Consider the following 25,532-nt stretch of genomic DNA (forward strand, 5'->3'; position numbering starts at 1 on the left):
GGCACCCACCTACATAGGGAGAAATGATCATCATGATAAAATAAGATAAATCAGGTGCTCGTTTTTCCCACGTGCCGTTTGAGAGTGGAACGGTAGAGAGACAGCCTGAAGGTGGTTCATTGAACCCTCTGCCAAGCACTTTATTGTGAATAGCAGAGTAAGCACGTAGATGTAGAAACAAAAGTATCAATGGATATGCCCCAAGGAAGCGAAATAGCACATCTCGTGTTTCTATATAGTTTTTCGAACAGGATCTGTGGCATTATAAGATTGTTTGCTGACAATGCATTCTGTACAGCGGAACATCACCATAGGACGATCGTAAGAAATCCACTTAAGGTATCGAATGGAAGCTCTATTTAGACGCGGGTACTTTTAACGTCAAATGTAAGGATGTAGAGGCTTATCTCACTAGGGGCAAGATAGATACTGCCTACAGGATAATTAAAGAGACCTTTAGAGAAAAGAGAACCACTTGTATGAATATCAAGAGCTCAGATGGAAACCCAGTTCTTAGCAAAGAAGGGAAAGCAGAAAGGTGGAAGGAGTATATAGAGAGTCTATACAAGGGCGATGTAGTTGAGGAAAATATTATGGAAATGGAAAGGGATGTAGATGAAGATGAAATGGGAGATACGATACTGCGTGAAAAGTTTGACAGGGCACTGAAAGACCCAAGTCGAAACGAGGCTCCGGGAGTAGACAACATTCCATTAGAACTACTGATAACCTTGGAAGAGCCAGCCCTGACAAAACTCTACCATCTGGTGAGCAAGATGTATGAACCAGGCGAAATATCCTCAGACTTAAGAAGAATAAAATAATTCCAATCCCAAAGAAAGCAGGTGTTGACAGAGGTGAAAATTACAGAACTAGCAGTTTAATAAGCCACGGATGCAAAATACTAACACGAATTCATTACAGACGAACGGAAAAACTGGTAGAAGCCGACCTCGGGGAAGATCAGCTTGGATTCCGTAGAAATGTTGGAACACGTGAGTAGTACTGACCCTACCACTAATCTTAGGAAATAGATTAAGGAAAGGCAAACGTACCTTTCTAGCATTTGTAGACTTAGACAATGTTGACTGGAATACTCTCTTTCAAATTCTAAAGGTGGCAGGGGTAAAATATAGGGAGCGAAAGGCTATTTACAATTTGTACAGAAATCAGATGGCAGTTATAAGAGTCGAGGGGCATGAAAGGGAAGCAGTGGTTGAGAAGGGAGTGAGACAGGGTTGTAGCCCCCGATGTTATTTAATCTGTATATTGAGCAAGCAGTAAAGCAAACAAAAGAAAAATTCAGTGTAGGTACTAAAGTCCATGGAAAAGAAATAAAAACTTTGAGGTTCGCCGATGACATTGTAATTCTGTCAGAGACAGCAGAGGACTTGGAAGAGCAGTTGAACGGAATGGTCAGTGTCTTGAAAGGAGGATATAAGATGAACATCAACAAAAGCAACACGAGGATAATGGAATGTAGTCGAATTAAGTCGGGTGATGCTGAGAGAATTAGATTAGGAAGTGAGACACTTAAACTAGTAAAGGAGTTTTGCTATTTGGGGATCGAAGATTAGAAGTTTGTGGCACAACTTGACAAGAGGAAGGGACCGGTTGGTAAGACATGTTCTGAGGCATCAAGGGATCACAAATTTAGCATTGGAGGGCAGCGTGGAGGGTACAAATCGTACAGGGCGGCCAAGAGATGAATACACTACACAAATTCAGAACGATGTAAGTTACAGTAAGTACTGGGAGATGAAGAAGCTTGCACAGGATAGAGAAGCATGTAGAACTGCATCAAACCAGTCTCATCACTGAGGACCACAACAACAACGACTTCAAACGTCGCGGCTCTAATTTTTTTTTTTTTAATGGACTTGTAGTCCGGGGTGATATGTTACAATACAGCATCACCGGTCTATTGCGGTCTAACTGTGTTGGTGAGGCAGTAGATTTCCACAGGGCAGTGACTGCGTCACTGCAATTCACTTTGGAGGTGTGACGGTGGGACTTGTAGTCCCGTACCACCCTCTGGCGGTGATGGTGCTGCATGAGTCAGGCAGAGGATTTCGCCTAGCATGGGCGGGTGGGGGTGTGGCGGTGAGGCTTGTAGTCCCGTGGTGTCCTGGGGGAGCTCCAATTGGGGCGCGATGAACTGATATGGTGATGAACGGCTTATACCGACTGCGAGAAGTGAACGTTCCGTGCTGCGAACACGTCTCTGTGTCTTAAAGAATCAAAGAAGCGTTTTTTAGACTGTTTGTGAAGTGTGAGAGGAGGAGAGAGATTGTATTGCTGAGAGACTCCATTACGGTATATAGTAAATGTTCAAACTCCGCCATTGCCGGTCCCAAACCCGGATCCTCATCTTACAAGTGATGAGGGAGGAGGAGGGGGAGGAGTAACAACCTCGTAAAAAAACCTGGGTCCATCTGGCTCCGGATGGTAGCACCCTGTGAGGGCCCCTGCCTAGGGTTACGGGTGAAAACCGGTCAACGGTCTCATAGGCGGATGAGGAATTTTTAACTCCCAACGGCTGAGTGAGCGGAGGAACCAAAAATCTATAACTGCAAGCGTCTGTACCCAGATTGGGCGGCTTGTGGGCAGCGTCTGTTCCTCATGTTAGCGGCGGCTGTTTCAAGAAACCTTCTAACGCTAACAACGTTAGTCGTACTCCTGGTAGGTTACGCAAGTAATCTCCCCAACTTTGAAGAATTTCAACAGTTACAATCTTAACGCATGATGGAAATGTCTTTCAATAACGAAACTACCCCAGGTGGCCAATCCACCGTCGGCAACGACGCAAGCAGACCCAAGGATTCTGGGGAGTCTGCAACACCATGCAAATCCAACAAGATTAAACCCAGAAAAATCTTCAACATAGCAACTCTCAACATAAACTCCCTTCTCAAAGTGGGAAAACTTAAGCACCTTACAGACCAGTTACACACGGAAGACATACAAATTGTGGCGCTACAAGAAACTCGCTTCACTGATGAAAACACATTTGAATCAAACAAATTCAGAATATTTAAAGGAAAACCTGGAAAAATTGTAATGAAGAAATGCCCTCAGCTTGGCACAGCTTTTGCTGTAAACACAAAAATTCTGAATTCTGTCGAACATTTTTGGTCAACATCATCGAGAACATCTTTCCTCACTTTTCGATGTGCAAATAAAAAATACACATTAATCAATGTTCACGCTCCCACAAATGACAAAAATAATGCTAAAAATAGGGAAGAAACAGATGAATTCTGGGAAAACCTTAAGGATCATATATCAGAAATCCCAGAAAACAATGCAAAAATACTTCTAGGAGATTTTAACGCTCAGATTGGAAAAGAAAAGAAATTCCGCGATATTGTCGGCAACTTTCCCGCACACAAACGAACCAACAAAAATGGAGAAAGGTTAATTATGCTCTGCAAGCAGTTTAAACTCAAAGCTAATGTCAACACGTTTTAAACATCTTCCCAGTAAACAATAAAACAAATATAATTACTTAAAGAAACTGCTGAAAAAGCAGGCTTGCAAATTTCATTTGAAAAGACAGAAATCGTTACAAATATCAAAAATCCACCAAAGAAAATAACTACGAAATACGGGAAAATACAGGTATCTAAACATTTTAAATATCTTGGTGAACTAATTCAGCCTGTGGCAAAAGGTCATCCAGCTTGCAGGACTAGAATACAAAAACTAGAGACCGCAGATACTACATGCATCAGAAACACTGGCAAATTTTACATACGCAGAACAGATAGAAAATCGTGAAAGAAGATTTGTGAGGACAATTCTTGGACACAGGAAAATAACAGATGATCAAGGCAAGCCTGTATACAGACTAAAAAGCAACAAAGAAGTGTATACGAAGTGCAGCAAAATTACAGACGAAATTAGAAAAAGAAGATGCTCCTTTTATGCTCACATCATGAGGAACCCGAATAGGCCTACAAAACAAATATTTTCGTACATCGCTAATCTAAAAAATAAAAATTTATGGTTTATCAACACAGAAAGAGATCTAAAAGAAATGGACATAGATCAGGAAACAATATTTAACAGAAACCTTTTTAGAAAAAAACTGAATTCATTCACGAGTTTCGGTGTGAAAATTAAGAAGACTTGTGGAACTAAATGGTCTGAAGAGAGAAAAGCCGCCTTCAGCGCAAGAATGAAAGAAGTGTGGACTGAGAGAAAGAAGACTTCCCAGAAGCGCAAGAAATAACTGTTTTCACGGTCTTTAACGGCCAAATTTGTATAATAATAATAATAATAAATAATAATGTTCAAATAGTTTTTATGACGAAAACAAAATCCAATAACTAACATCAAGTTTTCAAGATATGTATATCTCCATACCGAAATTAGTTAATTATCACGGTACAGATATTACGAGACGTAGATCGCTCGGAGTTGAAGTTTGGAACGAAAGTGCGAACCTGCATTTTCACGGTCATAATTCATCGACAGATCATCTCTGAATTAATAAACTTTAAATTGCTAAATTGCTGGACCTGTCGTCTAGACTCATCAAACAACATAGCACACAGTTGTGCCGAACGGTCTGCGTAACGAATAAAAGGTTTCAGAGATTTCAGATGGAGCAGATGACGACGAGGAATTTCCACAAGATCGACGTTGAGGAATGCATCTCTTGCTCTTCTGTGGTATTTCAAACGAAATGTTTATATTTTACAGGTTTTCAGGAGAGTAAAGATAAAAGGAAATAAGAAACTAAGCTAAACCAACTAAAACCAATAACTAAACCAATATTTAAAATAAAAGCACATATAAAGAATATTTATTTATAATAATAAATAAAGAATATTTATAATTAACTAACCAATGATAGTAAAATATTTAATTCTCGTCCGAGTACAGGACGTCCAACAATTAACAATTCTTGTATATATTGTATTTCTCTGTTGTATGCATATATCAATCCATATATTGTGTGTGTTTTTCATGTACAACAACTAATATTCGTGGAGTCCGGTCGTGTGAGCTGAGCAGCACACACAACGATCAACATTCTTGTCTCAATCTGAATAGTCTCAACTTGTACATTGTAGAATAGTGCCATATTTTCAGTTCATTTCTCTATTTTATTCAGAAGTAGTCAGACAATTATTCTGTGAATTCTTTTCAGGAGAATTCGTTATGTGAAGTGGTATAATTAGGTGTGTAAAAGCATATAGGTATTTTGTTTTTTCTAATTGGGTTATGCTCAAGACACGATCATTAATTGAAATGGATCAAGAGAAAGCTTCAGACGTTCAGGAAATCTGTGAAGTTCCTAGTGTAGAAGAGATTGCAGCTGCGTCTCAACATTTAATTTTGGAGCAGCTGAGACTTCTATCTGTATCGGTAACGACAGAAACACAGAAGCAAACGGATCTGTCAGTTGCGCAGGATATGTCACAGAAACAAGCTGATATGTTATTGGTGGTACAAACAGTGTCGCAAAAGCAAAGTAATGTCAGCAATGGTACAAATTGTATCACAGAAGCAAGCAGACATGTGTCAAAAACAAACTGTCAGCTGCAATTCAAGCAATAGTTAGCCAGCAACAATAAATCTCAAATGAGATGACGGAATTGCGAAATACGCAAAAGCAGTTTCCTCTTGAAATCCAAAAGATTATCCAAGAAATAAAAACCATTAGATCAATGCAGGGGGAAGCAGAAATTTCCGTAGGACAGTTAACAGAAACTGCGACTAGCATAGCTTCTTTGTGTGACCAGTTGATACAAGCAAATTTCAGTAAGCACCAACAAGATTTCTCAACTAATCTAGATGAGTTGGTATCCGCTAAAGAGCAGCAGGTGATGCAATGTGTAGACGAAAGCATAAAAGAAGCGGTAAGCAAATTGCCTATTGACAGCTTACCAATTTCAGCGAGTATTATGCTACGAGGGTAGTTCAATAAGTAATGTAACACATTTGTTTTCTGAAACAGGGGTTGTTTTATTCAGCATTGAAATACACCAGGTTATTCCCCAATCTTTTAGCTACACAACACTATTTTTCAACGTAATCTCCATTCAATGCTACGGCCTTACGCCACCTTGAAATGAGGACCTGTATGCCTGCACGGTACCATTCCACTGGTCGATGTCGGAGCCAATGTCGTACTGCATCAATAACTTCATCATCCGCGTAGTGCCTCCCACGGATTGCGTCCTTCATTGGGCCAAACATATGGAAATCCGACGGTGCGAGATCGGGGCTGTAGGGTGCATGAGGAAGAACAGTCCACTGAAGTTTTGTGAGCTCCTCTCGGGTGCGAAGACTTGTGTGAGGTCTTGCGTTGTCATGAAGAAAGAGAAGTTCGTTCAGATTTTTGTGCCTACGAACACGCTGAAGTCGTTTCTTCAATTTCTGAAGAGTAGCACAATACACTTCAGAGTTGATCGTTTGCCCATGGGGAAGGACATCGAACAGAATAACCCCTTCAGCGTCCCAGAAGACTGTAACCATGACTTTACCGGCTGAGGGTATGGCTTTAAACTTTTTCTTGGTAGGGGAGTGGGTGTGGCGCCACTCCATTGATTGCCGTTTTGTTTCAGATTCGAAGTGATGAACCCATGTTTCATCGCCTGTAACAATCTTTGACAAGAAATTGTCACCCTCAGCCACATGACGAGCAAGCAATTCCGCACAGATGGTTCTCCTTTGCTCTTTATGGTGTTCGGTTAGACAACGAGGGATCCAGCGGGAACAAACCTTTGCATATCCCAACTGGTGAACAATTGTGACAGCACTACCAACAGAGATGTCAAGTTGAGCACTGAGTTGTTTGATGGTGATCCGTCGATCATCTCGAACGAGTGTGTTCGCACGCTCCGCCATTGCAGGAGTCACAGCTGTGCACGGCCGGCCTGCACGCGGGAGATCAGACAGTCTTGCTTGACCTTGCGGCGATGATGACACACGCTTTGCCCAACGACTCACCGTGCTTTTGTCCACTGCCAGATCACCATAGACATTCTGCAAGCGCCTATGAATATCTGAGATGTCCTGGTTTTCCGCCAAAAGAAACTCGATCACTGCCCGTTGTTTGCAACGCACATCCGTTACAGACGCCATTTTAACAGCTCCGTACAGCGCTGCCACCTGTCGGAAGTCAATGAAACTATACAAGACGAAGCGGGAATGTTTGAAAATATTCCACAAGAAATTTCCGGTTTTTTCAACCAAAATTGGCCTAGAAAAAAAATGTGTTGCATTACTTATTGAACTGCCCTCGTAGATATTAAGGAGGTAACAATAATTAGGAGCGAATTTCAAACTATGGAAGGACGAAATAGTCCATTCTGTCGCAAATATTTCGCAAAATGTGGAACAGATTCGAAGGGCAGTAAAACATCATAGAAACGAGCTGCGTGAAGCAGAGCGGACGCAGGCCTCGAGCCACGAAAGATGTTTCGGTAACGGACGCGCTTCGCCTATGGGAAATGTAAATTACAACGGAATGCATGCAGTGCCACAAGTTGCAATGCTAATGGAAGAAAATTGTTGAAGCATTGATCGAAAATCAATAAACCCGGTTGTATGCATACGAAGATTTCGTGGAGTATTACCAAGGGCGGGCCCGCCCGGCTAAATGCGCGGCCTGAGGCGTTGCTTCCCGAGAGGGAAGGCCTGCCGGTCCCCGGCACGAATCCACGAATCCGCCCCGCGGATTAGTGTCGAGGTCTGGTGTGATGGCCAGCCTGCGTATGGTTTTTAAGGCGATTTTCCATCTACCTCGGCGAATGTGGGCTGGTTCCCCTTATTCCGCCTCAGTTACACTGCGTCGGTGATTGCTGCGCAAACACCGTTTCCACGTACACGTGCACCATAATTACTCTACCACGCAAACATACGGGGTTAAACTCGTGGTACGAGACGTTGGCCGAACCGCACAATAACCCTGGGTTCGATGTGGGGCGGCAGTGGGGTGAGTGGACTACTGTGGCCTGTTGTGGGGTTGTGAACCACTGAGGGCTACAGGCGGGACGAAGCCTCGCCGTCGTTTCTAGGTCCACGGTCTAATACAATTGAACACAATACAAGTACCAAGGGCACGGACTGAAGCGCAAAAGATTAGCCACGTTCCAGGGTATATCCAATGTGATGGTGCGTTATAAATACTTATCAGAACCCTTATCTGCAATTAAAGTTACAATAGAGGGTATTCCAGTGACAGTAGTTTTAGATATGGGCGCATTAGTAAATGCAGTATCTACGAACCTATTTAATAAATTAATGAAGAGGACCCAGTTATCGACTTTTCCTGCACAGCATTGCAAGATACTAGGAGCGTTTGGCACGCGATTCCAACTCGTGAGGATGCAGACGATGCTAAAACTGAATCTAGGAAATGCAGCGATAACATTTGCGTTCCTAGTAGTAGATAAATTAATAGTCGACTATGTTCTTGGATTAGAGACTGTCCGGGTGAAGGACGCATAATTAGATTTCTCTACCGTGAAGGTAAATTTTTGGATCGATGGAACCCCACGTAGACTTGCTAAGGACAGAGGGAAAACATGGAATATACGGTCGAGCTGCAAAGTTACAATTAATAATAAAAGAGCACCGCCAATTCAAGACTATTTCGATTAGCGTAATGCAAGTAGTAGAAGTATCCGAGCAGATACAAAGGAGTGAAGTGAGCCAGAGCACCTTCAGGAAGAGCAAAGGACACAATTGTCTGCTCTGTTATGCATGTATACGAGAGTATTCAAAGAGCAACCAGGCATAATCAAGGATTATACATGTCATCTGAACGTCAAGCCACACAGAACATACTGCCATAGTTTCTATCCCATTTCTTGGAAACTACGCAATGCTGTGGACGAAGAAATACAGAGGATGTTCGACTGGAATCTGATGAAACCTTCAAACAGTCCCTACCAGTCCGCTTCTCGTTGTTCCAAAACCAGGTGGAAAAGTACGCCTAGTACTCGATGCTCGTGTAATTAACACAATTATTGTACCAATATGTACTCACCTAGAAAATATAAATGAGCTGATTCAAAAGTTCAGTGGACTGAAGTATTTTACAACAATTGATTTGCGTGCTCCATACTGGCATGTCAAGTTATATGTTGGGCGAGATCGACGCTGCGGAATACATGTCCTGGTATTTAAAACGAAATATTTATATTTTCCAGGTTTTCAGGAGAGTAAAGATAAAAGGAAATAAGCAACTAAACTAAACCAACTACAACCAATAATTAAAATAAAAACACATAAAGAGTATTTATTTATAATAATAAATAATATTTTTAATTAACTAACCAATAATAATATACTAAAGTCTACAACAAAGAGAAATAACCCCACAGTATCTGATGACAAGATCAGTGATGAACATCTTGAGCATGTCAATATGAAATGCGACAATCACATAAACTCAGTATTGTAGCTGCAGTTGTTGATGTTGTTGTTGTGATCTTCAGTCCAAGACTGGTGTGATGCAGTTCTCCATGCTTCTCTATCCTGTGTAAGCCCATACATGCATGGACCTGCTTATTGTTTATGTCTCTCAGATTCCCTCTGCAGTTGTTTTCCCCTACACTTCGCCTAGTACTTAATTGAGATTTATTGATACCTCGGAATATGTACTATCAACCGATCCCTTCTTTTAAACGTCTCCGCAGTTTTAAGGATTTCAGACATTTCTCACTGCCAGTGAGACTAATATCTACTTCGCTCATCCTTGAGGAGGTGTGTGCATTAAATTCAGCCTAAGACATAAATATGAGTCGATTAAATCAAACATCTGTCCAACGATGAATGAAATTGACATTAGCGCTAATTTTGTTGAGAAACAGCTGAATTGGAAAAAAGTCAGTATAGGGAACACGAAGACTTAGATTTGTTGGAAAGGTTCTAGGAACGTGTGATGCATCTATTAAGGAACTAGCTACAAAATGCTTAAGACCTAGCACGACCAATTCTTACTCTTCCAGTGTTTGGAGCCCTTATAGAGTAGACGTTAAAATAAATTTCAAAAAAATTCGGAGGCAGCGGCTAGTATTGTAACAGGACAGTGTACCACAATGCTTAGGCGTAGCAAACACGCCGCAAAGCTAAGTGAGAGGTCTTCGAAGGAAGACGATGTAGTTCACGTGAAACCCTATTGGGCAAATTTAGAGAACCTGTAGTCGAATTAAATGCTATTCTTTGAACTATAGCCAGTAACGAAAGACAAACATTCAGCATATATTGCAGAGGGCCCTGTCCTACAGCCAAGAGAATAGAAACAGTCATTTCATCCTTCATGTGAACACAGAAAAAAAATCTCCCAAATTCTTAACTTCAGTTAAAAAAGAGTATTTTATCTTATAAACAACATTCAATAACACTTTAAAATACCGCACTGGTCTACAAACAAAAGCTGCAAAATGTATAGGAATCATAGAAGTAAACATGGGAATGAAACATATTTGGACCATCAACGTAGTGGTAAAATGTAAAGAGGCAGTACTCACGTGGTGTCCCCTGAACTTGACGAGCTGCTTGACGCGGTCCACGACGTAGAAGTAGCCGTCGCGGTCGTAGCGCACGACGTCCCCCGTGTGGAACCAGCCTTCTTTGTCCCAGGCAGCGGCAGTCGCCTCCGGGTTGTTCCAGTAGCCCAGCGCCGCCGCGGGGGACTTCACCCACAGCTCGCCCTCCTGGTCGGGACCCACCGGCTCCTGCGTCTCCAGGTCCACCACCTGGGGAGCCACGAACCACCTTTACAGAGCTTTGTCACTAATTGTATTCTCAGAAGTGGGCCATGCAGCTTCTAAGAAAAGCGCCCATTGTTCTCCTTATGTAAACACACCGACCAATTGCCCTAGCGTAATTCAGTGACCGATAGGTAAACAAACCATTCACTTCGGCTCTTGTTAACGATGTAATTAATGGGCTACACTTATTATAATAAAAGCTAATGATTCATAACTAACATTTTAACTATCATAATTTATGGGCCAGATGGCAACTGAGTAGCACACTTGCGCTCATGTTTGCCGAGATAGTAGCTGATGGTCAAATGCTTGTAGTCTCAAGTGATAATTTATTACCCAAAATACTGTATTCCCTCCTTCACTGGTGCCGTGTGGTCCTACTTGTACAGCCCCAACTACACCCCCTTAGCGTCCCCAACAATCTGAGAGGAGACTTGGCATTCTTCGTCTACACCTGAGCTGAGCAACAGCGGCAGTAGCAGCAATAAATTCACCTGATATTCTCAAAAATCCAGCAGAACATTTCATACAACGGTATTGCCTAACTTTTCGCAATTTTCGACAGACTATCATGTCCAATGGTATTTTCTACAATACATATTTTTTACTGTTTTGAGGTAACTTTAGCGATTTTTGTAAGAGGATTCGTGAAAAAACAGGGGTCGTTGCTGTTTTACAGATCCATTGTTGTTCAACAGGGTTTTGGCCCAATTATCGCGAAGACACATGTAACTATGGATTTGTAAGCACCACCACCTTACTTGCCACACAGGGACCGCAATGTAGGACGCTATTTACAAATTTGTGGGATTTGATGATTTTCTCTCACTTCTTAAAAATACCTACGTACGGCGGCCTCGGTGGCGGAGCGGTTCTAGGCGCTTCAGTCCGGAGCCGCGCGACTGCTACGGTCGCAGGCTCGAATCATGCATCGGGCATGGATGTGTGTGATGTCCTTAGGTTAGTTAGGTTTACGTAGTTCTAAGTTCTAGGGGACTGATGACCTCAGATGTTAAGTCCCATAGTGCTCAGAACCATTTGAACCAATACCTACATAAATATTGTCTATAAACCGCAGCCGTCACCTTGTATGCCCTGAAAATACACCGATTTATGATGCTATTTACAGATTTCGGTCAACTCGTTACTATTTTACCGATTTTCTCTCATTTTTTATGGAAGACAAACACGCACACACAGAGGACATCACTAAATAATTTGTGCTGTTGCTAACACCGCCACAGAGGATAGGAAATAGGAGAACTACGCACTCTGTTTAAAATCAACACAAGAAAAATGGCTTCCACTCTCTTCATAGTGTATTTCTGTCACACAACATAATCCGCTGAAACTTTCCGGCAGATTAAAACTGTGTGCCGGACCGAGACTCTAACTCGGGACCTTTGACTTTCGCGAGCAAGTGCTCTACCAGCTGAGCTACCCAAGCACGACTCACGGCCCGTCCTCACAGCTTTACTTCTGCCGGTGCCTCGTCTCCTACCTTCCAAAATTAACAGAAGCTCTCCTGCGAACCCTGCAGAACTAGCACTCCTGAAAGAAAGGATATTGCGGAGACATGGCTTAGCCACAGCCTGGGGGATGTTTCCAGAATGAGATTTTCACGTTGCAGCGGAGTGTGCGCTGATATGAAACTTCCTGGCAGATTAAAACTGTGTGCCGGACAGAGACTCGAACTCGGAACCTTTGCCTTTCGCGGGCAAGTGCTCTACCAACTGAGCTACCCAAGCACGACTCACGCCCCGTCCTCACAGCTTTACTTCTGCCAGTACCTCGTCTCCTACCTAGAGCACTTGCCCGCGAAAGGCAAAGGTCCCGAGTTCGAGTCTCTGTCCGGCACACAGTTTTAATCTGCCAGGAAGTTTCATATCAGCGCACACTCCGCTGCAGAGTGAAAATCTCGTTCTGGAAACATAAGCCGCTGTTCAACAGCCAATCCAGTTGTGTTTTGCAGGCCGAGGTGGCCAAGCTGTTCTAGGCGCTTCAGTCCGGAACCGCGCTGCTTCCACAGTCGCAGGTTCGAATCCTGCCTCGGGCATGGATGTGTGTGATGACCTTAGGTTAGTTGGGTTTAAGTACTTCTAAGTCTAAGGGACTGAGACCTCAGATGTTAAGTCCCATAATGCTTAGAGTCATTTGAACCATTCTCCAATTTTGATTTCCCAAAATGGACTTGTTTTCTGATGTTTTTCTGTCTATTACAGTTCCAGCCTTTGCCTTTATAAACATTGGCGTCACAAGATCAGCCATCTAGACGTTCACCTGTCACACTGTACATCGAGCTGACAAAAGTCGTGGGACAGCGTTATGCACTTATACCGATGGAGGTAATATCGGGCACACAAAGTATAAATGGGCAGTGCACTGGCGGAGCTGTCATCTGTATTTAGCTGATTTATGTGAAAATGTTAAGACGGAGCTATGACCGCGCGATGGGATTTAACAGACGTTGAACGCGGACTGGTAGTTGAAGCTAGAAGCATGTGGCATGCCATTTCGGAAATCATTAAGGAGTACAGTGTTCCACGATCCACAGTGTCAACACTCTACCGAGAATATCACATTTCAGGCATTATCTCTCTCACCACGGACAACGCAGTGGGCGACGGTCTTCACTTAACGGCGTTTGAGCAACACTGCGTGAAACAGCCGCAGAAACCAGTGTGGGACGTACGACGAAACTATCCGTTAGGACAGTGCGGCGAAATCTAGCGTTAATGGGGTATGGCAGCAGACGACCAACATGAGTGCCTTTGCTAACAGCACGACATCGCCTGCAGTACCTCTCCTGGGCTCGTGACCATGTCGGTTGGACCCTAGACCACACCTTGGCCTGGTCATATAAGTCCCGATTTCAGTTGGTAACAGTTGATGCTAGGGTTCGAGTGTGGCGCAGACCCCATAAAGCCATGAACCCATGTTGTCAACAGGGCACTGTGCAAGCTGGTAGTGGCTCCATAACGGCGTGGGCTGTGTTTACTTGGAATGCCCTGGGTCCTCTGCTCCAATTTAACAGAACATTGACTGGAAATGGTTATGCTCGGCTACTTCGAGACCACTTTCAGCCATTCATGGACTTCATGTTCCCAAACATGTCATTGGAACACAAGTATTCGCGACTGATTTGAAGAATATTCTGAACAACTGGGAGCGAATGATTTGGCTACCCATATCGCCTGACATGAATCTCATTGAACATTTATGGGACATAATCTGCACCGGGAGAACGTCCGCGGTTATGAACAGATATATAGGTAGCATGGTTCAATATTTCAGCAGGGTACTTCCGACGACTTGTTCACTCCATGCTATGTCGAGCTTCTGCGCTACACCAGGCAACAGTGGGTATCACATGATTTTTGTCACGTCAATGTATTATACACTACTGGCCATTAAAATTGCAACACAACGAAGATGATATGCTACAGACGCGAAATTTAACCGACAGGAAGAAGATGCTGTAATATGCAAATGATTAGCTTTTCAGAGTATTCACACAAGGTTGGCGCCGGTGGCGACACCTACAACGTGCTGACATGCGGAAAGTTTCCAGCCGATTTCTCACACACAAACAGCAGTTGACCGGCGTTGCCTGGTGGAACGTTGTTGTGATGCCTCGTGTAAGGAGGAGATATATGTACCATCACGTTTCCGACTTTGATAAAGGTCGGATTGTAGCCTATCGCGATTACGGTTTATCGTATGGCGACATTGCTGCTCGCGTTGGTCGAGATCCAATGACTGTTACCAAACTGATATGGAATCGGTGGGTTCAGGAGGGTAATGCGGAACGCCGTGCTGGATCCCAACGGCCTCGTATCACCAGCAGTCGAGATGACAGGCATCTTATCCGCATGGCTGTAACGGATCCTGCAGCCCCGTCTCGATCCCCGAGTCTACAGGTGTGGACGTTTGCAAGACAAAGGAGCGCCTGCGATGGTGTACTCAACGACGAACCTGGGTGTACGAATGGCAAAACGTCATTTTTTCGGATGAATCCAAGTTCTGTTTACAGTATCATGAGGGTCGCATCCGTGTTTGGCGACATCGCGGTGAACGCACATTGGAAGCGTGTATTCGTCATCAACATACTGGCGTATCACCCGCCGTGATGGTATGGGGTGCCATTGTCTACACGTATCGGTCACCTCTTGTTCGCATTGACGGCACTTTGAACAGTGGACATTACATTTCAGATGTATTATGGCCATTGGATCTACCCTTCATTCGATCCCTGCGAAACCCTACATTTCAGTAGGATAACGCACGACCGCATGTTGCAGGTTCTGTACGGGCCTTTCTGGATTCAGAAAATGTTCGACTGCTGCCCTGACCAGCACATTCTCCATATCTCTCACCAACTGAAAACGTTGGCTCGTCACAATACGCCAGTCACTACTCTTGATGAACTGTGGTATTGTGTTGAAGCTGAATGGGCAGCTGTATCTGTACACGCCATCCAAGCTCTGTTTGACTCAATGCCCAGGCTTATCGAGGCCGTTATTAAGGCCAGAGGTGGTTGTTTTGCGTTCTGATTTCGCAGGATATATGCACCCAAATTGCGTGAAAATGTAATCACTTGTCAGTTCTAGTATAATATATTTGTCCAATGAATACCCGTTTATCATCTGCATTTCTTCTTGGTGTAGCAATTTTAATAGCCAGTAGTGTACTTCTTCTCCAGGCAGAGATACCAACCATCCTTTTTCTTTCGAACATATTAAGTTTCGTGTTAATCAGTTATCCAGCAGTAAAATACAAATGGTGGATTGATGATGTTCAAATGTGTGTGAATTCCTAAGGCACCATATTGATGAGGTCATCAGTCCCTAGATTTACGCACTACTTAAACTAATTTATACTAAGTACAACACACACACACACACACACACACACACACACATACACACGCACACACACGAGGGTGGACTCGAACCTACGGCGGGAGAGACCGCTTAGTCCGTGACATGGCGCCTTCGCGCGGCTGACTGATGATGTTGCGCTCGATCTTTCTTATGTGTGACGCAGCCTTGAATCTTACAATTCGTGTCTTTCTTTCATTAGATGTCTAGCTCACTGCACATGGTACCGTATGCTCCTAGGTACCTAAATTTCTCCACTGAGTTAAACTTAAATATAATTAGGTTTTAGCACATTACATAAGGTACAAAAACAAAATTATAAATAAAATTCAGGAATTCTTATTTGTCAGAAAGAATTTAACAATATTTTAATTCTAGCAAACAGACCAATTAACAAAATTATTTAAAATATTTCTAAAATACCGATGTTTAAAGAGACTGAAAACGCCTTAGTCGCTATGTAGCAAAACTGCTCACTATATAGCCCTATCTTTTCTGTTATTCAACTCATTAAGGACACTGATGGAACCAATAATAGTAGAGAAGTACACTATACAACGTTCCAAACGTTATTGTGGAGTCTGGAAGTGCCCTCACAAAACGAGAAGCTAACCTGTGTACCGCCCTTCTTATACAGGCTATATAAGAAAGCAAGAAAGAAGAAAGAGTTCTGAGGATACTTTGGCCTCCACGTTGAAAAGCAGCTTCCCGGAAGAGCCGGCTGGAGGGAAGGTCTCAGGCGCTGATCCCAGGACAAGTATGGACTCCGTCGAGCCGTACCTGCACAACGGAAAAGCACCAGTATACACGAACCACGTCAACACTACAAGTTCACACCTGCAGCTTTTTGCTTTCGGATGTATGTTTCTCAAACTATTTTCGTATGTTACTATTTGGGCATTTATGTTCCCATTGCAGACAACTAAAAGTAGATATTTTCGTTTTCATCGATACTGCTGGAAACTTGCATAATACAGTTTATGATAAGGTGCAGTTGCACCACGAAATAATAAGTGACTCAGTAACACAATGATTCTAATCCTGAATGAGTTCTTGCCATGCCACTCTCCATGTGCAGAAGGTATTGGGTAGGGTGGTGGTGGGGGGGGGGGGGGAGCAGCTGCGGGAGGGGGCGGGGAGAGCTTTGTGTGGCTGACAGAGAGACAGAATGCATTCTATACCAAGGTGGCTTATGGAGCATGTGAGTAGAAACTTAGATTTATATACGACGGCGAAATTCAACTTTCACTTGCTTTGCAATATGTATTAAACCTAATTCAACCTAGTTACATCTAAAGTCCATCACTGCAATCACAGTTTAAAAAAATTATTTCTTAAACAGTATGGGAGTCATGAAAATAGATTTCTTAGTTTCTAATTTGGAGGGAGGGTAATTACAGCTAGGCAACTAGGTTGGTTCAAGTAAGATAGTCGCTCTAGGCCGTCAAGTAGCTAGTCTTTACTGACTGCATTAAATTCACACCGTACAACACATGTACCGACTCAGTGACAACTTCGTGAGTCTTTGTATCATGGCTTCAGAGAGGAACAGTAGCTCTCTAAATTCGTATAATTTTTATTATGATATTATTTTAAAGGCACAAAATATTTCCAGAATAGGGATTAAACTTTTGATTTTACCAAATTACTTTCAAAACTGTTCAAATGTGTGTGAAATCTTATGGTACTTAACTGCTAAGGTCACCCGTCCCTCAGCTTACACACTACTTAATCTAAATTATCTTAAGGACAAACACACACATCCTTGCCCGAAGGAGGACTCGAACCTCCGCCGGGAACAGCCGCACACCAAATTACTTTCGTTCTCCTTGGTTTTATATGTTATTTATTTTACATACAATATGTAGAGGATGTAATTGGAGATATTTTTATATACGATACCTTAATACGTACACACGTCAGAGTGTTGGTTCTTCTCTCTGTGTCGAACAGTCTTCCCACAAACACATCACATACTTCACTACCTGATGATTTCTGCACAGTCTTAACTGCACCACTAAGTAGTCCACACCTATCAGCATAGACTAACTGTTTTGTGTCCACTGTCCATCCTTCAACATTTGACCCGCTGCCCAGGGGAAAATAGCACTAATGACTTGCTCTTGTCACATGTACTTGGAAGTACTAACCAACTTAAAAACATACGACACGTAATGGCTATAATTACTAGTATCCAAATGACACAAATGCTGATGTAATGACGTTCATCAGTCACCAACAAGTATATCTACACTTACACCGATTACATCCTCTATTAATGTACATCTGTCTGTTCTACAATTGGTCACCTCCTATCCATATCTCCTTCTTGGGTGGGGTGAGCTTTTTATTTTCAAATGTGAACCACCACCCCCTCCCCTCAATTTTTATTGTGTATTCGGATTACACGCCAAAAAATACGTATAGCTTACTCAAACAACTTTTTTTTCCTTTCTTGTTTAATGGTGCTGTAATCGACAAACATCAAGTGTGACTGATTTAGGAATTAAGAAACGACGCATCTGATTCTGCATTTCATTTACGATGTAAATGTAAACCTTTGTGGATTAACGGTAGATTTTGATGTCGGAATGTTACTTGAGAGTTGCAAATGTGATTGTACGCTACAAATAATGTGGCTAGATATTGAAATTTCCTGCAGTTGAGCTACTTGCATGGCAATATAGTTTCTTCTTCCCTACAGGGTTCATTGTGGTGAGTGCCTGAGCCATCAGATGCTTGTTTTCGGTGGCCGCCCTCCAACCTGGCCATCAGGGTGACGGATTTCCGTGTGTGCTCCCATACAACGGCGCATCTCTCGCGTTGACCGCTAAGTGGCTACCGACGGAATGCAAACCGCAGCCACTGTAACAGCGTAAAATGGCCGTCAAGTGATAGTGACAGGCGCACCTGTTATGGATACATAGATATCGTGTAGACACTCACGCACTCGCCCCATCGCTCAGCGCCTTACCAAGTGGCACGCCCCACCCAGCAACGCAGCCTTTATAAACGCAATATTGATCTTTAAATAACAACCCATAGAACACAAAGGTTCACACTTACATCGTAAATGATATGTAGAATCAAATGTGTCGATTCTTAATTGCCAAATAGGGCACACTTGATATTTGTCGATTACAGCACCATTTACCACGAAAGGAAAACAATGGTTTGAATAAACTATACATATTTTTTGACGTGGAGTCCTACAATAAAAGTTGAAGGGGGCGGGGGCGTGGTTCGCATTTTAAAATACAAGGCTGACTCCACCTAAGCAGGTAGGCTAGGTAGGATGTGACCAGTTGTAGCAAAGACAGATGTCATCTTTACTAATGTTAACTTTTCATCTAGAACATTTTTTTTCGTATGATACGTCGTTTTCGAGATATTTAGTTGTCTCAAGTTAAAACAAACACCCTGAATATTTCAGGTTTTGTGTTTTACCATGCACATTGGGCCGCACTAAAAACCAGAGCTATTTGCAAAAGTAAGCTCGCTACAAGAATATGAAAGCTGAAGACAATTGTAACTTGACATGATTATCTCTGTGATCGACTGCAGAACGCCAGCAGGTATGACCGAGCGGTTATAGGTGCTTCAGTCTGGATCCGCGCGAGCGCTGCGGTCGCAGGTTCGAATCCTGCCTCGGGTATGGATGTGTGTGATGTCCTTAGGTTAGTTAGGTTTAAGTAGTTCTAAGTTCTAGGGGACTGATGACCTCAGATGTTAAGTCCCATAGTTCTCAGAGCCATTTGAACCATTTGACTACAGAACGTCGTGGGCTGTCTATTATCGAGGGAGGATTAGCAGTGACCAATCAATCTTTCCGTTTTCAAGTTTATTTTGTAATGAACTGAGTGCCGAAATCGAAGAAAGGTTGGCGATATAACTCAGAGAGCTTACGTCCTTCCAAATCAGTTAGAAAATTACTAGCGTGATACCAGCAAATTGCAGGAGCGTTCGTGGTGAGGTCCCAGAATTAGTATCGCTTATTAAAGCGTAATAATGCCCACATAGTATTAGAAACGAAAGGTTGGCTGCAACCGGAAGTGAATAGAAGCGAAATCCTAAATTCAGATTCTAAAATACACTCCTGGAAATGGAAAAAAGAACACATTGACACCGGTGTGTCAGACCCACCATACTTGCTCCGGACACTGCGAGAGGGCTGTACAAGCAATGATCACACGCACGGCACAGCGGACACACCAGGAACCGCGGTGTTGGCCGTCGAATGGCGCTAGCTGCGCAGCATTTGTGCACCGCCGCCGTCAGTGTCAGCCAGTTTGCCGTGGCATACGGAGCTCCATCGCAGTCTTTAACACTGGTAGCATGCCGCGACAGCGTGGACGTGAACCGTATGTGCAGTTGACGGACTTTGAGCGAGGGCGTATAGTGGGCATGCGGGAGGCCGGGTGGACGTACCGCCGCATTGCTCAACACGTGGGGCGTGAGGTCTCCACAGTACATCGATGTTGTCGCCAGTGGTCGGCGGAAGGTGCACGTGCCCGTCGACCTGGGACCGGACCGCAGCGACGCACGGATGCACGCCAAGACCGTAGGATCCTACGCAGTGCCGTAGGGGACCGCACCGCCACTTCCCAGCAAATTAGGGACACTGTTGCTCCTGGGGTATCGGCGAGGACCATTCGCAACCGTCTCCATGAAGCTGGGCTACGGTCCCAAACACCGTTAGGCCGTCTTCCGCTCACGCCCCAACATCGTGCAGCCCGCCTCCAGTGGTGTCGCGACAGGCGTAAATAGAGGGACGAATGGAGACGTGTCGTCTTCAGCGATGAGAGTCGCTTCTGCCTTGATGCCAATGATGGTCGTATGCGTGTTTGGAGCCGTGCAGGTGAGCGCCACAATCAGGACTGCATACGACCGAGGCACACAGGGCCAACACCCGGCATCATGGTGTGGGGAGCGATCTCCTACCCTGGCCGTACACCACTGGTGATCGTCGAGGGGACACTGAATAGTGCACGGTACATCCAAACCGTCATCGAACCCATCGTTCTACCATTCCTAGACCGGCAAGGGAACTTGCTGTTCCAACAGGACACTGCACGTCCGCATGTATCCTGTGCCACCCAACGTGCTCTAGAAGGTGTAAGTCAACTACCCTGGCCAGCAAGATCTCCGGATCTGTCCCCCATTGAGCATGTTTGGGACTGGATGAAGCGTCGTCTCACGCGGTCTGCACGTCCAGCACGAACGCCGGTCCAACTGAGGCGCCAGGTGGAAATGGCATGGCAAGCTGTTCCACAGGACTACATCCAGCATCTCTACGATCGTCTCCATGGGAGAATAGCAGCCTGCATTGCTGGGAAAGGTGGATATACACTGTACTAGTGCCGACATTGTGCATGCTCTGTTGCCTGTGTCTATGTGCCTGTGGTTCTGCCAGTGTGATCATGTGATGTATCTGACCGCAGGAATGTGTCAATAAAGTTTCCCCTTCCTGGGACAATGAATTCACGGTGTTCTTATTTCAATTTCCAGGAGTGTATATCGCACGGATTGGTTATATGCCAGTGATGACATTGAATATACTACCGTGGAGGTTGGGCTTTTTCGGGTGTAAAGGGTCCGTAGGCCCTTACTATAAGTTTGCACTCGGCACAGGTCGACAGGGCAAACAATCGATAGTGTCGGGTTGCGAGAGCGAGTGTGAGTTGAGTCAGTAGTTCCCAGGTTGCGGGCCGAGCCGTGTGGAGGCCTGTTGATGTAAGGCAAGGCTTACCGACAAAAGGGAGTGGCCATCGCCGCGGTTTAACCCCTTTGTGTTAGAATAATACGGGAAAGTGAAGAAGTACAATTACGAGAGTGATCAGTGATATTTCTGTGCTGATATTTGTGGTTTCACGTCTACCGCGCCGGCATCATTTGGATTGCAGTGTTGGATTGCAGTGTTGGATTGCAGTGGTTGTATTTAGCGTGCGACGATTATGAATAACGAAGAAGCCTGTGTTGAGATTAGCCGTTATTAAATATGTATGACGAAGGCAGTGGCTGTCTCCTTTTTCTTGTGTTTTAGAGGCGAATATAGGTTCTTGATTAATGAAACTATGTTGGCGTTCTTCTTGTCACCAGACATTTCATTATTACAGCATTTCAGAAGGACAAAATGGAATGTAGCAACTCCGTAGCAGTCAAATCCGATTGCCAGCCCCATTAGGTACACGGTCACATTAATTAATTATTATTTGGGGTGCTATTCAGATCCGGATCGGGTCGAGATACATAAATCGGAGGTGTTACACGGGAAGGAGACCAGACAGCGAGGTCATCGGTCTCATCGGATTAGGGAAGGATGGGGAAGGAAATCGGCCGTGCCCTTTCAGAGGAACCACCCTGGCATTTGTCTGGAGTGATTTCGGGAAATCACGGAAAACCTAAATCAGGATGGCCGGACAGGGGATTGAACCGTCGTCCTCCCGAATGCGAGTTCAGTGCCTAACCACTGCGCCACCTCGCTCGGTATTGCCGTAGAGTATTCGATAACATGTAGTAGGGTTATTACGGGTTACGGATGTGAAACAAACTTCGTGAAGTTAGCATCAGAGGCGAGGAAAACATGGCAGTTTGGCGTCTTTGTAGACTGTAGTAGCAGATTACTTCAGAGGGAACTTGCTGGAAATAGCAAGTAAGTTTCAAAATGGTTCAAACGGCTCTGAGGCCTATGGGACATAACATCTGAGGTCATCAGTCCCATAGAACTTAGAACTACTTAAACCTAACCAACCTAAGGACATCACACGCATCCATGCCCGAGACAGGATTCAAACCTGCGACCGTAGCGGTAGCGTAGTTTCATCGTCATGCTACTGTGCCGGAGGTAGACTTCATTTTGCCAGCTATAGAATGGGAGAGTCATGCGCATAAAAGTAATCTCAGAGACAGAGACTTGTGTGAGATTCTGTCTCAAAACGACTTCGAGGATATAGAAAACCGACTCGTGAGGACGACGTCGTGTCCTCCTAGCAACAAACAGACCAGAACGTTTCGTATCAGTGAACGTAGACAGGATCAGTGATCATAAGGCTGTGACAGCGTCAGTGACTAAGTGTTTTCCCGGCGGGGTCAGGGATTTTCTCTGCCTCGTGATGACTGGGTGTTGTGTGATGTCTTTAGGTTAGTTAGGTTTAAGTAGTTCTAAGTTCTAGGGGACTGATGACCATAGATGTTAAATCCCATAGTGCTCAGAGCCATTTGAACCATTTTTGACTAAGTGTTCCAAAGAATGTTAAGAGAGTTAGGAAAATATGGTTGCTTAACAAGTATGACAGGTTACAAGCTGCAGATTACCTGAGTAGCAGAACATACAATATTCTGCCGCCACCGCACTTACCACTGCTTGACCGGAACGCCCAGCTCTTTCTCGACGAACCGCTGCGTGCCGGCATCCATGGCAGCGCCGGCGACCATCAGCATAGTGAGCCGTGGCAGTATCTCTCTGACGGGACTGTCAGTTGTCTTTGCTACCGTTACAGCTATGTTTGGAGGTATGTACAAATCTTTCACCTGGGGACATTTGAAATCAAACCTTAATATGTGACTGCACTACGTTCCACATAACTATTATTTCTTTGTCAGTAGCTGTCTAGTTAGCGGTCTGTTAGTAATGACAGCAAAAGTAAAAAACATCTAATTGAATAATGAGCAATTTATGGTAAATAAAGTGTAACTTACCAACGATTGTATTCACATCTACAGTCAATATATTCTTAATGTACTAATATCTGTAGTAAAATCTGAAACTGGGGTAATGTGACACTCAAATGGTATGGACGTGGCTCCCTTCCGGACGCCAAAAACATAGAAAATTCAAATTAAATCGAGATCGCTCCAAGTTGGGCGACAAGATGTTGTAAAATGTAAATGGCATGTTATGCATCTATAGTTGAATATTTCCAACTTGGGCACAAATGTATGAAGTACAAATTACTAAAGAAGGCAAAAATTTGCATTTATTATTAGTATTCTTCACAAGTCCGACGCTCGTACTGTCGCGGTAGAGTTCTGGCTTCCCAAGCACGGGTCCCGGGGTCGGGGATTTTCACCTGTCCGAGATGATTGGATGTTGTTGTGTCGTCTTCATCATCATCATCATTCATCCCCATTATGGTCGGAGGAAGGCAAACCACCTCCATTAGGACCTTGCCTAGTACGGCGGTAAGGGTCTCAAAAAAAAATGGCCATACCATATGGCGGACGACGATCAGATTGGTATCCCGCTGCCTTTTGGGGCGTCTCCAGACACGTCTTTGCTGGTCACTAGGGTTCAGTTCTATGCAGGACACGTCACTGAAGACAGCTCTAATACAGTCAACGATTACAAACCGAAGATCTGTCTTGGGCTGACCCAGACAGCGGTTGTACCTGCCTGTCTCCCGCCGTCTGACGCGACAACAAGAAGTGGCGGTGACCCCAGACCACAATTTATCCCTGAATACCGCTCTGCTGTACTTAAACGTGATACATTGTTCTTAACCCACTTCACTTAACAAGAAACAGCAATTTTATACCACTAAAACACTATTTTTAATAATCCGCAACTATTCTATTCTCTGCAACGCGGACGCGATTAGTCCTAGAGAAAAAATGCGAGGATCTGTTTTTATAGAAAATTTCATTCCATTTAATTTCGTAGTTGTAAACATTTTCGTTCGAGTTCGAGTTATTTAAGAAAAACGTAAAAAAATGACCTTTCAATAACCCTCCCCCACAACCCCACTCTTACACCCCATCGGTAGGGAACTGTAGTTATGTTGCTCACGATACTTCCTCCTAGCACTGTACAAAAATTTACGACTACTTGATTTTCCCTCATGCGATCTTTTTTCATTTTCTTTGGCTGTGCTATATGTAATTTTGCGGGCCTCCAAATTTCGCATCAAAAAAGTGGGTAACAGCAATACTGGTACTGAGCTGATTTCAACTTTTAAAGAGAAATTATATATCATCCGTTCCGTAGATTGGACGTTAATCATGATGTGCCTCCCCATCATCCGCCTGAATGGAAACGACGTCTTATGAGAGACACTTCATGTGTTGCCATCTGCTCCGGAATTTATCACTCTCTAGGATTGTTTACGCTTTCGTTTATTTGGATTTTCTTTGGATTTCCTCTTCTTGGGCAGGAGGCGGCTTCCTGTCTTTTCCGCCTTTTCGAGGAAAGCATTTAATCTGTTACTTGCTAACCGAGAGCGTCTCCCTCGCGGAAATGCTTTCGGGATCCTGAACATCTCTGTCTGACACACGATGAATTCCTGCGAAGGATCCAACCTCGATTTGTGTCTTTTGTGTAAGACATTTCTTCATTTTTAGTCTGTTCTCTCTAATCTTGCAATCGATCCTGGAATCTGAATGTGTATCTGCTCCCAGTTCTATTGCAAGTGTTTAATTATCGGTGTTTACACGACATTGTCGTCTCTTTATGGATGTCCATCCTATTGCTTAGATGAGGGACTTTAGTTGATGATGTATCTTGAGAATGTCTTCATTGTCTCATACTACTGGCTTCGGCGGCACATTACCGCCATCCTCAAGCTCCAGCACTGTCAAAACGTATTATATTTCCCTGAAGCATTTATTGTGGAATCCTTGTTACTACTACACGTGGGCCTCCTTTCCTCAGCAGTCTCTACTCGACACTGTGTTGTCTCCAATGTTTCCAAGGACTGCACAATAAATGCGCCGGGGCAATCTAATACTCTTTCGGCAGTGGTGGGGCCAGAGGATGGTGGTAATTTGACGCCGGAACTAGTCGTGTAAGACAATAAACACATTCTCAATTAGGCCTTGGTAGTACTTTTTCTCATATGTTGTCGCCTCTGTTCGTTACCGGTACTCTTTCAGGATTTTCCAGTTGACTATTCGTATTTTCTGGTGGTATGCTAACAATGCT

The 25,532-nt window shown here is 43.9% G+C and overlaps 1 protein-coding gene across 1 annotated transcript in view; it reads right to left on the reverse strand.

Moving 5' to 3' along the window:
* LOC124775655 (luciferin 4-monooxygenase-like) overlaps positions 1-25,532 on the reverse strand; it is a 102,950-nt gene that overhangs the window by 16,404 nt on the left and 61,014 nt on the right. Inside the window, exons 5-7 of the mRNA XM_047250483.1 lie at positions 22,974-23,146; positions 16,297-16,396; positions 10,494-10,721 (exon numbers count right to left, since the gene is read on the reverse strand). Coding sequence (XP_047106439.1) covers positions 10,494-10,721; positions 16,297-16,396; positions 22,974-23,146 — 501 coding nt within the window. The remainder of the gene's footprint in view (positions 1-10,493; positions 10,722-16,296; positions 16,397-22,973; positions 23,147-25,532) is intronic.

The sequence above is a fragment of the Schistocerca piceifrons genome, chromosome 2 (genome assembly GCF_021461385.2).
Source record: "Schistocerca piceifrons isolate TAMUIC-IGC-003096 chromosome 2, iqSchPice1.1, whole genome shotgun sequence".
NCBI lineage: Eukaryota > Metazoa > Arthropoda > Insecta > Orthoptera > Acrididae > Schistocerca > Schistocerca piceifrons.